General features: G+C 39.7%; 2 protein-coding genes across 2 annotated transcripts in view; both read left to right on the top strand.

Moving 5' to 3' along the window:
• The window catches only part of LOC133523861 (GTP-binding protein Rhes), a 101,087-nt gene that overhangs the window by 49,806 nt on the left and 35,405 nt on the right, over positions 1–15,876 (top strand). The gene's annotated exons all lie outside the window — the stretch shown is intronic.
• On the top strand, positions 9,227–13,730 carry LOC133523859 (uncharacterized). The gene is made up of 2 exons (XM_061859610.1): positions 9,227–10,232; positions 13,657–13,730. Exons 1-2 carry the CDS (start codon positions 9,370–9,372, stop codon positions 13,667–13,669), a joined length of 876 nt encoding a protein of 291 aa, XP_061715594.1. The 5' UTR covers positions 9,227–9,369; the 3' UTR covers positions 13,670–13,730.

Genomic DNA, 15,876 nt, shown 5'->3' with positions numbered 1-15,876 from the left:
CTCGGGCCGGGCCTCATTTCGACTGACGTTCCAACTTCACTTGTCTCGGGCCGGGCCTCATTTCGACTGACGTTCCAACTTCACTTGACTCGGGCCGGGCTTCATTTCGACTGACGTTCCAACTTCACTTGTCTCGGGCCGGGCCTCATTTCGACTGACGTTTCAACTTCACTTGGACACACTCGGTGACAAGGAATCTATTCTACGTGACAGATGATTGCTGCAAAGCACGACAATGCTGTCAATCAATAAAAAAATGCTTTGGTATCATTTGTACTTACATTTCAGATTGCCATTGTATTTATTTGCTCTGAATTCCACAGCAACTATTTTGCCCAGGCACCAACCCTTTTTAGCCGGCTTCGAAAAAAGGAGGAGATTAATAATTCGACCGTATTTTTTCCCCAAGCTTTTATTTAGTTCCTCGTATCCCGTGTTTATCTGTATGTAATCAAATCTTGCAAAATAAAATCGACCGATTATGTAAATTGGGTGGCGATGCAATATTATGGTACCATTGAGGTGATGTGATGATGGGTACAGGAGGAGGTCATAGGAACTCTTTTTGTTGTTATAAAACAAAGCAACCTCATTATGTTTCAGTTTGTTAGAATTGTTTGTATGTATATACTTTATTGTACATAGAAATAAAAACAAGTAAAAACACAGTTACAGAGTAAATTAAATACAACAAAGGCGAACTTATCCTTGCATGGGATCTCTTCCAGTTAACCTTTGAGGAAATGAGTAGATCAGAACGAATAACGATGAATGAATGACAAACACAAACAAAAGTGTACAATCACTGAAATTAATGAAATGCACGTTTTGAATACACATTGATACAAATACATAGATAGAAAAATAACCATATAATAATGCATACATATATAAATATAACAGAAAAAAAATATTCAATATATAATATAAATAGATATGAATTCGAACCAGAAAAGTAAAGGAAATTTAAAAAGTAGAAGTACTCAATGGAACTAGGAAGTCGTAATCAAAGTATCGGAAAGCCGCAATTTTTTAAGCCTCTCCTTGAGTGATGCTACAGATTGGGATTGCCTCACGGACACCGGAATCTCGTTCCATAACTTAACGGCATGGACAGTAAAGGATTTCTTGTATGTGCGCGTCGTATTGGAATGAATTGTGACTGAAAGATTGGTGCTAGATCGAAGGCGATGACCACTACCAGCAGCTAAATAACTAAATCTTTCGGAAGGTAAGGTGGCGAAGCAGGGTTGAATAGAGCATTGAAAAGCAATGACAGGACATGCACATCTCGTTGACGACGAATCGGAAGTCAGCCAAGCTGAGATCGGAACTGGGATACATGATGAAACTTACGTAGACCGAAAATGTATCGAATACAAATATTTTGCAATCGCTCGAGCTTGTCCAGTAACTCCTCACTAAGTTCCAAGAAAGCAGTGTCAGCGTAATCTAACAAAGGGAGTAAAAGTGAACAAGCGAGAATTATTTTGGTTTGAAGAGGAACGAAATTTTGAAGACGCCTCAGTGAGTGGAGAGACGCAAAAAGTTTATTGCTAATGTCAGAAACATGAGCTGACCAGGACAAGCTTTGATCAATGATGATACCCAAGTCCTTAACTGTAGAAGAAAAAGGGATAATTGTTCCTGAAGATTGAGAAAAGGAGAGGAGAGAGTATCCCTCCTTGACACCAGCAGAAAGGTCACAGCACTCCGAGACCTTGTCGTCAACCCTGACACGCTGGCGCCTCCCAAAGAGATAGTAACGGAACCAAGGCAAAGCTGAGAAACATTAAACTTACGAAGGATATGAACTATATGAAGGAAAATATCAAAATCCACCGTATTAAAGGCACTACTGAAGTCTAAAAGTACCAAGACCGTGAGCTTTTTATTCTCAATATTAAAACGAATGTCATTAGTGACCTTCATCAAAGCTGTGACAGTGCTATGCCCGGGGCGGGAACCTGACTGAAACTGATTCAACAAATTATGCTTGTGGAGATGTGGAAGGAGGCGACGATTAACAAAATGTTCGATGATTTAAGACAAACTGGGAGAATGGAGATGGGCCGATATTGAGAAAAGGATGTGGGATTAGAAGTTTTAGGAAGAGGGATAACATGAGCAAGTTTCCACATAGCAGGGAATGAACCAGAGGAAAAGGAAGATGGTCTTCCAGACTAAGGTGATCTTCGCCGATAGCCTTCGTTTTAATATTTTTTAGGATTGTGACAACCTCTTGTGGAGAAATATTTTCAAGTGTAAAAGTAGAGTCACAGTCAGAGCGAAGGTTATTGGCAAGAGAAGATAATTGTAGAATTGTCTGCCTGTTGAAAGAAAATTACAGTCAGTTCAGCAATAAAACTGGTCTGGCCTAGTGGGTAGTGACTCTGCCTATGATGCCGATGGTTCCGGGTTCAAATCCTGGTAAGAGCATTTATTCGTGTGATGATCACGGATATTTGTTCCCGAGTCATAGATGTTTTCTATGTACATATTTACGTATTTATATATTACATTGTCTGAGTATTCACAACACGAACCTTCTTGAGCTTACTACTTGTGCTCATCACACAAATAAATGCCCAACCCAGGACATCGGCTTCATAAGCAAGGTTACAATACAACCTACTAGCCCAGACTGGTCGCCAAAATTTTAAAAAGTTTAAAAGTCGTTGTTTACATAGAAAGATGAAATGAAATACGAAGTGATTATCGAGAACTACAAATGGAGTGCGTAGTATATGTTAGGTCGGTGTTTGTTTTTATTCCTTACATGGCAACAAAGCAAATTCTCATAGAGTCTGTACGGAAAGAGAAGAGTCGTAGAATGTAAGAGAACCCATATATTCTACGACTTTTCTCTTTACGCACTACTCGTAGAGGGGACAGATTGGATGGAGAAGGCAAAATACCGGAATGATTGGAGACAGTTGGAGAAGGCCTAAACCCAAAAAGGAGTCATGTCTTCATATATAAAAATGTTTTATGTTTTTAACTTTTTGTATGTAAAACTATGTAAAGTCCCTGGAATTCCCTCCCTCTCTTTATTCGACAAGCCCCAAGCAAACCCGTTTTCAAACGACTACTTCGCAAGCATCTTCTGTCAGAAGAACTTAAATAAGGTTCACCATCATGTATATGTACATAATTAATATTTACTATATACAGGGTGATTCATGAGACGTGAGCAAGACCTTGCCTACACAATAAGTAAATGTTACTAAATCGTTCACCATCATATTTAAGCAAAACAATCACGCTGTTTATCTGTTACTTAACTTTTTGATAAGGACAAATTTTATTATCTACAATCATGGACACCCTACAACACTTAATTAACAAAGCTAAAACCTCTTTATACCGTCATGACAGCACTTTGATTATGAAGAAAACAAAATGTCACAACTGAGTGAGATACGATTTTTCAAAAGTAACCAGATTCCGATGACATTAAATTTGTCACTTGTTATGGATAAAACAAAGAGGTGACCATAATTGTCGTAAATAAATTAATTTTTTTTAAACAGTAAATATTCAATTAACATGAATCTCACAAATACTAGTAGAAAACAGTCGCTTATAACTTACTGAATAGACAGGCTTGATCCTGCTCACGTCTCCTGAATCATCCTGTATATGTATTAGTCTATCTTTTATACATTACATAAGTAGGAGTATTTAACTATTTATATATTTTTAATATTATTTGACTTCACGTTTAATTTTGTTATTAATTTATTATTTGTTATTAATTTTTCCTTTACCAACATACACAAATGTCTCTGTTTGACCCAATGGTTGACTGGTAGAGAATGCCTTTTGGCATTAAGTTCGCCATTTGTACATTTTTCTTTATGTGTCCAATAAAGTTTTAATAAATAAATAAAGTCAAGAAAATAAAGGCTATATTATTATTATTTTTTTTTTTTTTTTTTTTTTTATTTATTTCCACACTTACAACTATCTTTACAGGTACTAAACCTAAGGCAATAGTGTAACTATTAACAAAAAATTATTTTAACTTATGGCGCATATAACATAATGTAAACAATGTAGACTTTGTGAATTCAGTCAGTGAACACCAAAACAAATCAATGCTCTCGGCTACTAGGTTAAGGGTCCGCACAGCGCACGTCAACGGCGCCTTCGTTAGCAGGTTGGTGCGCCCTCGTCGCTCGGCCAGCAGCCGCGGTCGGCGCCGCCGCCACACGTACCTGTCGGGCACGTACAGGCTGACACAGCTCAACACTTGACTGTTGTAGGCTTTACCCCTTAGCAACCGAAACAAGTATGTCGCCAAACTCAGCTCTCTGCGCACCTGCAACTCGTTGTAACCCACCATGCCCAGGACAAACAACGTGGGATACATAAGAGGGTAAAAAGGATATACTCCATATTGCCGTAAATACAAAAAACGAATAAATTTATTTTGTATGCGTTCGACCATTAACTGGTACTTCGCCTCATGCGGAGCCCAAATGACTGCGTTACATTCGAGGCTGCTGCGGACGAGAGCATTATATAAGGCCGCAACTGCTCCAATGTTCGTAAAACTATGAGATCGACGCAGTACAAAACCAAGCATCCTGTAAGCTTTTTTACAAATATTTTTAATGTGATCACGAAATCTCAAATCAGATGTAAATTTTAAACCTAGATCTTTCACTTCTGTCACTCTTTTTAAATTTTCGGCGTGGATATAGTAGTCCTGATAGATAGGCTTGTGCGCACGAGAAAAAGTAATAGTCACACACTTGGATGAGTTAAAATATAACTTGTTACTTTCACTCCATAAAACTACACTGTCTATATCGCTCTGGAATCTGGCGCAATCTGCAGCGTTGTTTATGGGTAAAAATAATTTCAAATCATCCGCAAACAGTAAGCATCCTGCATGTCTGATAATCTGGGGCAAGTCATTTACCATAATAATAAATTCTAAAGGGCCAAGATTACTTCCTTGACTTACTCCAGACCTCACAAAATATGGATCCGACCTGTACCCCGCGTACTCTACATACTGACGCCTGTCAGTCATGTAACTCGCAAAGAATTTTAATAAATGAGGAGTCAAGCCGACGCCAGCTAACTTCCGTAGCAGGATGTCGTTATCGACGACGTCAAACGCTTTTCGAAAGTCAAAATAGGCGGCGTCAACCTGCCCCCCGCTGTCCACCACTGGCATAACCTGGGACACGTAGCTGAGCAAGTTACTAGTTGTACTACAACCCGGCCGAAACCCGTGTTGCGCGTCTGAAAGCTGGCTCTGTAACTGCTTATAAATAATATTTTGTAGCGCTGACTCAAAAGCTTTAGCGGGCGTGGACAACACTGCAACCGGCCTATATCCATCAACCCCCGGGCCTCCTCCCCCCTTAGGAACCGGGACTACACGCGTTGTTTTCCATAACTCTGGGAACACTTCATCACGCAAACAAGTGTTATAAATATGTAGAAGCGGCTGACCTAACACATACCGGCAGTCTCTAAATAAAAAAGCCGGGATGCCATCAGGTCCGGCCGAGCGCTTTGGTTTAAGGTTCGTCAGAGCTCGCATCACATCAGCCAGATGCAGCTTTTCAAAGTGTATTCGCGCCGAGCTTACCACGCATTCTGCCTCCGCGACCGCTGCTTTCGATTTATATGTTTGCATTCGATTTCCGCTAATTGACTTTGCAGGGCAGTTGTTTGCTACCAGTGTGGTTTAACATTTACAATAGACAATCTGTATCTCGATGAGTTTTTGAAAAGTCGTAGCGCTTTTATAAATCACAATACGGTTACCAAAAAATTTGATTAGCAATTTTGAGGCCTCTCTCTAGGGACAACAGCGATGGAATTTTGAGTTTTTAGAATTACTTTTTTACTATTAAAACATAAAAACATGCCGAGCACGTACATCCATCTCACTCGCAGTTAGGTTCAGTGAGAGGGAGAGAAGAGCCTACTGGGCCTTAATATTCAATGTGCGAGGGAATCTAGATCATGTCGAATTCAGATATTGATATGAATGGAATAGTTTCAATTGTGGCCGTTGATGCGAGACTGGTGTCATTACAACCGCTAGTCAAACGCACGCGAGTTGATCACTCAGGCAACCCAGAGGTATATTCTAATTTAACTATTTGTTATGGTTTTCAACTGGTTTTTTATACGACCTTGACGATCGTGTTGGTGATTGGCGCGCGTCTCATGCACGACATTTACTTCATTTCGCATGCACCGACCGGCGTGAGCGATCTTCAAGGTTTATCAAAATAAGATCAAAACCGTAGCAAGTTGTTAAATGTGAATCGACCTACTAATACGACGTTTACACTTTGCTCATTCTCCCGCCGCCGATAGATAGAGTTAGAGATTGATGTTGTCGAAAATGTTACCGTAAATCATAGTGAGTGTTTATACTCAGTACCTCGTACTACAACCAGAATCATACATTTTTATAATTGCCGGCTAAGTAGGAGCAACGAATTCAGTCGATCGAACAAATGCCGCAATCTATTGCAAATCGCAAGCGATTATCGGTGACGTTTGTCGACTTGTCGATAGTGTCGAGACCATTAGTGAAAATTGCAAGGTCAAATTCACTGGTACTCAGTGATCGACTCGATTGTGGTGCGCTATAGGAATGATGAACTGTTTCAAAGTGACAGAGGTCCGACATTAACGAGGGGCTGGAGACGCGACGGCGCTGACGTGGCGCTGGACTGCTCCAATTCAGATGACCTTGAGACGGTTCAAATTGGTGACGGCCAATGATTTTCCAAAAAATTACCTTTAAAAAGGTTCTATCCAAATAAAACGTGTGGTTTATATTTCTGAATAATTTCCTCGATTTGTCCAAAACATCTCTCATCAAATCCCCGAATGAAGATAAAAATCAAACCGTGAAATACATTTTCAACAAAAAAAAACAAAATTGGTCTTGCTATCTTGGATATATCCGGGAATATATGTACAATACAAAACAAATCTTATTTATTTCCACATTCTCGAATATACCTACGAATTATGAACCTCCCCAAAATTACGAAGTCATTAGAACGCGCAATTATACGTAGGAATATACGACCTCATCACTATTAGTATTTAATTTCTCTAATTGTAAGTTCAGTGTACACGTGATGTGACATGTGACTTGTGACTTAACAATTGTTTGTGTTTACAATTTGTATTTGTCTCTTCATGACCCTTTCACATTCCACATGGCTCTGTGAGACTTATAGCCCGATTATGTAATGGATCGGATATGTCAGCTTTAAAAGTGACTTTTTTTTTTGAAGAAACGTCACTTTTGACATATCGCATGCAGACCTAATATATAACGCATCCTAAAGTTCGAATCGGGCCGTTAAAGTTATGTGTACTTTATAGGAACTACCCCTTAATCTCCCTTATTACTCGCTATACATTTCATAGCTCACTCAGACCTATCCCCAAGTGCTCCTGACGTTTAATATGCTGCCGACCGACGTTATACGAGCGCCATAAATTCTTCGCACTTGATTTCATTTTTACATCACTCGCACTGCAAATCGTTTTTAAGGCATATTGGAGCGTGTGAGAAGCGCTGTAAGTAATATCAAAATTAAATCAAATGTAAAGATCCATGCTCTAGGTATACGTCTGTGTAAATTTGTTATGAGTGCGCAAAAAATTATGTTCTCTGATTTTTTCATGCCGTCTTGGAACATGGAAGACCTTTTATAAATTAGGTTATGGCTTGTTTATGAGGCACTCGTGCGAGGATTGGCGAGGGAGGTGATGTGACGTAATTTATTCAGTTCATACAAACACGGGGTACAAAATGTACTGGCATGAACAAGTTTGCCGGGCTACGTGTGCCTTTCACACTGGATGTCGAGAATTCGTTTCAAATATAAAAGTAAGTTTTGCAAAACCATTCGACATTTACCTCTATATAAGATAAGAATAGGCCTATGTCCAGCTGTACATACTTATAGAGATTGGTTAATATTGCGAAATGTTCATCTCTGTCTTAGCCTTTTAAATATGCGTTTATTTTCCTCCGAGCTAAAGAAAAGAAAAAAAAACATATTAAGAAATACTTGAAGAGAAAATAAAATGCCAAACAATAATAATCCCTGACAAATAAAATGTCGAAAGCTAAAATGATTCAAAAATCATTCAATTCCTCGCACTTTCAGAATTACGTACCTACTTTACGAAATGAAGTTTTTGACAGTTGAAGCTCGGAGTTGGTGAATGTTGGCAGATAAATAGACATTTGGGGCTGATCCGACTGTCTGAACAATTTGCTAATTACTTGCGAGCCTTCGATGCACTGGTAAAAAAATATTTTTTATAGATTTTGCGTATTCGCGCTTCAGTAAATATATTGCATAAAACATAATAGATCAACGTTTTTACATTAACGTATTCCCTTTTATTCATAAAACTTTACATGCCATAGTTACTTAATTTATATTTTATCCTTTTCTTACAAATATATAAGTCAAAATGACAAATTAAGACAAATGATTAATATAACTAATTAATGTTTGTAGCGCGTAATGAATAACGCCATTAGTCGTTACATTACAGTTATTTCTAAAACAATTTTTAGTGGGTAACATCATAACTATAAGAATAAATACCTAAGACAAATGTCACATTAATATAAATTATCTAATCTGATCCATTCGTGTTAATGGCGCAGATGATGATGATATTGATGATACAATTAGAAACATAATGTAGTTATGTTTTATTTTCATTCAACCCAATTTCAATTTCATGATCCTTCTAACTTAAACTTACTTGTAAAGCTTATTATACCATTATACCACACAAGACCACATGAATGATAAAACACCGTGGGATCAATTTCGCGTGGAGGTACCTACATATATTGCATTGTGAAGATACCTTGCATAACGTTAGACAGTGGAATTTTCGGCGCGGGACAATATGGTCAGCACTCTACTCACTGTAGTAGGAACGTGTTGTCTGGTCACACAAGCAGAATGTGTGGCGAGCTGGCATGCCCATACTGTTCATCATTGATTACAAGCAATTTCTGTCGGAGGACAATTCATTGAGACGTGAATGGCCTTAACTACATCTAGGGCTGTCGCCTAAAATGTTGCCAATAAATCGCCCATAAAGGCTTGTTTATCGGTATTTACCGTCAAGTTGAAGGTAAATCGTGATATCGATAAAATCTCTTGAATTTAACACCTATTTGACCCCCATATATGTTGTCATGTATGCAAGTATGTAAGACAGTAATAAACCAGTTCTGAAGCAAGCCGGTCGTATCATTCGCTCCCAAACACGACATTGGCTGACGAGTTGTGATTTGTAAAGTTACCCGCGAGTTAAAAAATAAATAAATAAAATATGTCGTTTCTAGGCAAATTATCGGTTTTCGACCACAAAACGGGCGATTGGTTGATTTTTAAGGGGAAGTTAACAAAATTCCTGCTTTTGAATTCCATCGAGGATGACAATAAAAGTGCAGTGCTGTTAACATACTTTTCGGATGAGTCGTACCGGCTGTTACGTAATCTCGTATATCCAGATGACATTGAAAAGAAAACGTACAAAGAATTGGTTGACGTACTCGATAAGCATTTTAAACCCAAGCAGTGCTCGTTCGTCGAGAAGGCAAAATTCTACGGTGCTACAAGAAGTCCTGGTGAAACCCTAGGTGACTGGGCGGCGCGATTAAGGGGTCTCGCATGCTACTGCGAATTCGGTTCCGCCTTAGAGATGGTTCTGCTGGACCGTTTCGTCCTCGGGTTGGGCATGGGCCACGAAAGGGACAAGTTATTTGAGCAAGATTGTAAAAGTTTGACCTTCGCAAAGGCACTGGAAATTGCGGAGAAGGCTGAGTGCGCACGCGAGGCAAAAAAGGTGGATACATCTGGCGCTGATGTGATAGTGAAGCAGGAGCCGGTGTTTCGGGTAGGCAGCGACGGGAGGTCGAGCGACGGGCCCGACCGCCGCGCGCCCGGCCGCGCAACCTCGGGCTCCAGTTCGAAATATCAGCGCGATAGCGATGTTCCTCGTTGTTTCGTATGTGGAATGAAAAATCATAATAGTGATAAGTGTCGCTATAAAAGTTTGCGTTGCCAGAAGTGTGGTGAAAAAGGGCATTTAAAGAAAGTGTGTAAAGTTCGGGTTAATTGTGTGGAAACTCAAGGACAAGATTCGGATACTACATGTCAAGACTGTAAGGAATGTGAACTCTTTAACCTAAGGTATGAAAATTATGCTCCTATTATTTTGCGTGTAAACATAAATAATAAAGAAGTTAGTATGGAACTCGATTCCGGTTCTGGGCTTTCTGTAATTTCAAAAAAAATGTATATGGCTCAATTTTCAAAACAACCTCTAATTAAGACATATATAAAATTATGTGTGTATAATGGACACAAAATCACGCCCTTGGGTTATTTTACAGTTGATATTAGCTATAAAGGTATTATAAATCAGATTAACATTTACGTTGTTGAGAACGGAGGGCCACCGCTTTTAGGTCGTGATTTTATGTTCAAATTTGGATTTGAATTGCGTCCAATACAGACAAATAAGCTGTCGGTGCATAATGATGAAACCGATATGAAAAATTTGATTAATGAGTATGCCGAATTATGGGAGGATGGTTTAGGCACATTCAATAAATTTAAAATAAAGTTAAGTCTTAAGGAAAATACCGAACCTAAGTTTTTTAAAGCCCGAACTGTACCTTTTGCTATAAAAAGTAAAGTAGAAGAAGAAATTGAACGGTTAGTCAAGTTAGGTATTTTGGTACCGGTAAATGTTTCAAACTACGCTACGCCTATAGTTCCCGTTTTAAAATCTAACGGTAAAGTGCGTATAGCAGGAGATTATTCGGTAACTTTGAATAAGGACATGCATGTGGATAGGTACCCAATGCCGCGAATTGAGGAAGTTTTCGCGAAAATAGGAGGAGGCCAATCTTATACTAAGATTGATCTCAGTGACGCATACAACCAGTTTCCTATCGAGGATAAATCTCAGGAGCTTACTACCATAAATACGTCAAGGGGGCTATTTAAGTACACCCGCCTCGTCTATGGATTGGCCAATGCGCCGGCCATTTTCCAAAGGACGATGGAGACGTTGTTAGCCGGTATCGAAGGCGTGTCCTGTTGGATTGACGATGTCTGCGTCACAGGCAGTACTAGGGAACAACACATGTCTAGATTGCGTGAGGTACTTCATAGACTACGGGACGCTGGCCTACGGCTAAAAAAAGACAAATGCGAATTTTTCCGCCCAAGTGTTACATACCTAGGTTACGTCATCGACAGGCATGGCATTAGAACGTGTCCTAAAAAGACAGAAGCAATTTTAGGGGCACCTACCCCTAAAAATGTAATGGATGTACAAAGGTTCCTGGGAGCTATAAATTACTATCGTAATTTTATTCCTAGCGCCGCATCCACACTGAGTCCGTTGCACGAGTTACTTCGTAAAGACGTTCCCTGGGTATGGAATGATAGGCACGAAAATTCCTTTAAAACGATAAAGCGAGAACTAGCTTCTGATAGGGTACTGACTCATTTTGATCCCGCTGCACGTCTGGTACTCACAGTTGACGCGGGCCCCGGGGGCCTCGGCGCTTGGCTAGCGCAAGGCGACGAGGGTCAAGAGAGACCGCTCGCATTTGCCTCAAGGTCCTTATCTGCGAGTGAAAAAAACTATAGCCAGATCAATAAAGAGGCCGCGGCAATAGTGTTCGGTGTTAGGCATTTCCACCAATACCTATATGGTCGTGACATACCTTTTGTTCTTAGGACTGACCATCAACCCTTGTTAGCCATATTTGGAAAAAAAAATGGGATTCCCATTATGGCGGCTTCGCGGTTACAGCGATATGCAATTTTCCTGTCCGCATACAATTATAAAATCCAATATATAACAAGTGAAAAGAATGCCATAGCGGACTACTTTTCAAGGTCACCCATTGACACAGATAGCGAACAGGACATTTGCAGGGGCGGATCATATCTTAATTTCATTACAGACAGTACACTGCCCGTTCTGTTCGATGATATTAAGGAGGCTACATTGAAAGACAAGGTACTGCGGACGGTATCTAAATACATTCGTTTCGGATGGCCACGTAAGATAAAGTGTAAAAATATTTTACCATATTATAATTGTAAAAATGATTTGGACGTGGAGGACGGCTGTGTTTTACGCGGACATAGGATTGTTATCCCACAAATATATCGGGAACAATTGATTAGGGAGTTACATAAGGGTCATTTCGGCGTAGTAAAAACTAAAAATTTAGCACGGAGTAAGTTTTGGTTCCCGGGTATCGATTCGGAAATCGAACGCATGGTTCTCTCATGTAGTACGTGCAGCGCACTACGCGCCGCGCCCGCGCGCGCAGAGTTCCGCCCCTGGCCGCGTGCGTCTGGTCCGTGGGAGCGCATACACATCGATTACGCTCAATATGATCAGAAAGTATTTCTTATTGTAGTAGATAGCTATAGTAAGTGGGTAGAATGCATATATATGAATGATTTATCCACCAAGACACTAGTTAGTAAATTAGCCATGTTATTCTACGTGTTTGGGTATCCGTTATTAATTGTATCGGATAACGATCCAAAAATTAGTAACGAGGAATTTAAAAAGTTCTGTCGGTCTAATGGCATAAAACATCTAACTTCTCCTATCTATCATGCTTGCAGCAACGGCCAAGCCGAGATATATGTAAAATTGTGTAAGAAGATGTTAAAATGCATATTACAAAAAAATTCAAATTCGTCGATCATGGAAATAAATAAGCAATTAGCAAGGTACTTATTTGAATACCGTAGTACGCCGCACTGCGCGGCCGGTGACTCACCGGCTAGATTGATGTTTGGTCGAGATTTGCGTACACGTCTGCATTTAATTTTACCTAAACAAAAGCTTAATATATCAATTCTGGATGTTGGCACAAATAGGTGTAGATTCTTTGAGGCTGGAGATGATGTCTGGGTTCGTTGTTATATATCCCAAAGACCTACTTGGCTATTAGGTAGGATTGTTAATAAGTTAGGTAATAGAATGTATACAGTATTTGTGAACAGTCTCGGCAAATGCAAACGCCATGTTGATCAATTAAGACGTTATTATGCACCGATCAGTTCTGATTACGATTACTCAGATTTGTCGTCACCAAATATTAACTCAGAACCGTCTCGGTTAAGTATTGCTGAGCCACACCCACATTCCGCAGAAGTGGAAGCGGTAATACCTAACCCTTCAAATACAAGCGAACGACATAAAATAAATGACGAATTTTTTGAATGCGATGATGGCGCCATTACCGATTCTATTATGTCGGGAGGGGACAAACAGCTGATCGCAGGTTCGGCATCTGCGACACCCCACTCAGGCCTAGAGCAAAATGTAAACGCGGAGGGGATAACGGAAGCGCGACACTCACACGCCAACACCGTTCCTACCGCTTGTACGAAGCCTACGGACTCCGTGCCACCAGCTGTTGTTACTGATAATGATAACGCGGCAATGTGTGAGTCTGGCGCTCGCCGCATTAACTTGCGCCCTAGAGATAAGGTTGTAAATTACAAGTTTTAGTTTGTAAGTTTTCTGTTGTCCACGGTGTTTACCTAGTGATTATTTATTTGTTATCAGGTTCCCAGAATAAGCGTGGGAGGAGTGTCATGTATGCAAGTATGTAAGACAGTAATAAACCAGTTCTGAAGCAAGCCGGTCGTATCATTCGCTCCCAAACACGACATATGTTCAGTGAAAATTAAAGGTTCCGGCAATATCATCTAAATTTAGCTCCATTCCCTATGGAATACTCAATACAGTTTTTAGTCAAATCTAGTTAATTACGTACTACATCGATTCTGCTCTACTGACCATTATAAATATTATAATGTATATAAGGATAACTGTAATGCTCATATTAATTATTTATTTTTATTAATTTAGTTATTCTTAGTAATCTTGGTTACAAAAGTTAGGTTAGTAGTGTTAGCACATTCCAGCAAGAACACAGAAGCGTCGATTTCTCTGTACTTAATCATTAATTTTAGCTGAAATTCATTAGCCTCCGTTTGAGTCACACTGAAAGCGCCCGCGTATACTGACTGCTGTGCCCGTGACAACCCTGGCCCGTAATGTTCGGGCAGCAGTCCGAGTCCCCGGGGTTATTTACACACCGCATCAAAAATGGACATTTTCCGCGGCCCGCTGTGTCTAACGAACTGCGTCAATAAACACTCGTGTAATTTTCTGTTTATTTTACACACGCGCTTCACTGAAGCCTTTGCTCGTGACATAATGTGTCATATTTTTTATGAACTTGTTTTACAATAATATTCGCAATTAGCCACTAATTAAGAAGCTTTTCAGAAACAGCTGAGAACTTACAGTTAAAAACTGTGCCTGAACGAATAGCTGATGTAGTAATAATTTGATAAAAAAAACGCATAAACCAAAAATAGAGCAAGCTTTTAATAAATATTCATTGATTTATCCACATAACATAAATTACAAATTAAAATGTATATTCGAAGAAACACAAAAAGTGTAAGTATAAACCAATAAACGTAGGTAATAAAGATTCTAATTTAAATCTTTATCTCGGTAATTTTGTTGGAATTAACTGTAAAGAAACCATTATTTAAAAAAAAAATGTCTCTCCACGGGCTCTTAAAGTCAATACCTGTATTGTTTAGTAACGTCGATAGTCGTGGGCGCGGGCGGCGGCGGGCGGAGGCGGGCGACATTCGTGACAGCGAATTAGGAAGTTTCGTCGACACCTGCCCGCTCCCGGCGTTATAAATAATAACAATGGCTGCTCGCACGTGGCGCACGGGGCATAACAAGTCACTCATTGTCCGCGCGTAATGGAATTGGTGACGTATTGCGATGCCCACAAAGGTATTTTTTAGTGGTAGGCACCACGTGTGGAATTCAACAATTACTTGGAAGATTATAGATTAAGTAGTAGTCTTTCGTTTATATCAAACAAGTGCGGTTGCGTGTGTTATTTATACTTAGCAACTATTGTACGAATAGGTACGGTAGGTTGGTAGATGTTTTTTTCCGTAGGCCTCCTACTTTTACTTACTTAATTTGATCCAATATACTCGTATTCGATTTATGAATGAATAAATGAATGACCGAATGAATGAATTATGCTTATATTCGAAACACACATACACAAAAACATTAAAAAAAGACTTAAATCTAGGTAAATTTGAAGTTACAGTCCTGGTGGTTCCAGAAAAGGATAACACTCAGCACATCAGTAGTGTTGCGACGCTGATTTTCAGTGTACCCATTGACACGTAAAACAACACAAAACAACACAGAACCGAAGCAGAATTAATCTCATAAATAATCTCATTGTAGTATTTTCCAATAACCATCAAGTGTGTTTTGTTGGAATATATCCGGCGGTGACTGTGGCATGCATATTGTGCTTCATTCGCAATACAGCATTTATTGCTATTACGCTTGCACCAACAATTTTCGGCAAACGCCGAATAGTTAGTGCACCCTGCGGCAAGAAAGGCTTACGGCTTCATAGCCGTAGGCTATACAGGTAATGTTTTGTCTGTGGTAGTTATGTTCTAGGCTAAATAATGGGATAAATTGAATAGGACTGATTTAAACCGCAAGGGTTTTTACCAAGTTCAATAATGAATGAAGTCAAAATCATGATTTTTATGTTTGGTTAATTGAAAGGGATATGAGTACATATTTTTTTTATACTACGTCGGTGGCAAGCAAGCATACGGCCCGCCTGATGGTAAGCAGTCTCCGTAGCCTATGTACGCTTGCAACTCCAGAGGAGTTACATGCACGTTGCCGCCCCTAAACCCCCCTCCCCTCGTT

The sequence above is a fragment of the Cydia pomonella genome, chromosome 12, assembly GCF_033807575.1.
Source record: "Cydia pomonella isolate Wapato2018A chromosome 12, ilCydPomo1, whole genome shotgun sequence".
Lineage (NCBI taxonomy): Eukaryota > Metazoa > Arthropoda > Insecta > Lepidoptera > Tortricidae > Cydia > Cydia pomonella.
This window is presented reverse-complemented; position numbering and strand designations above follow the sequence as displayed.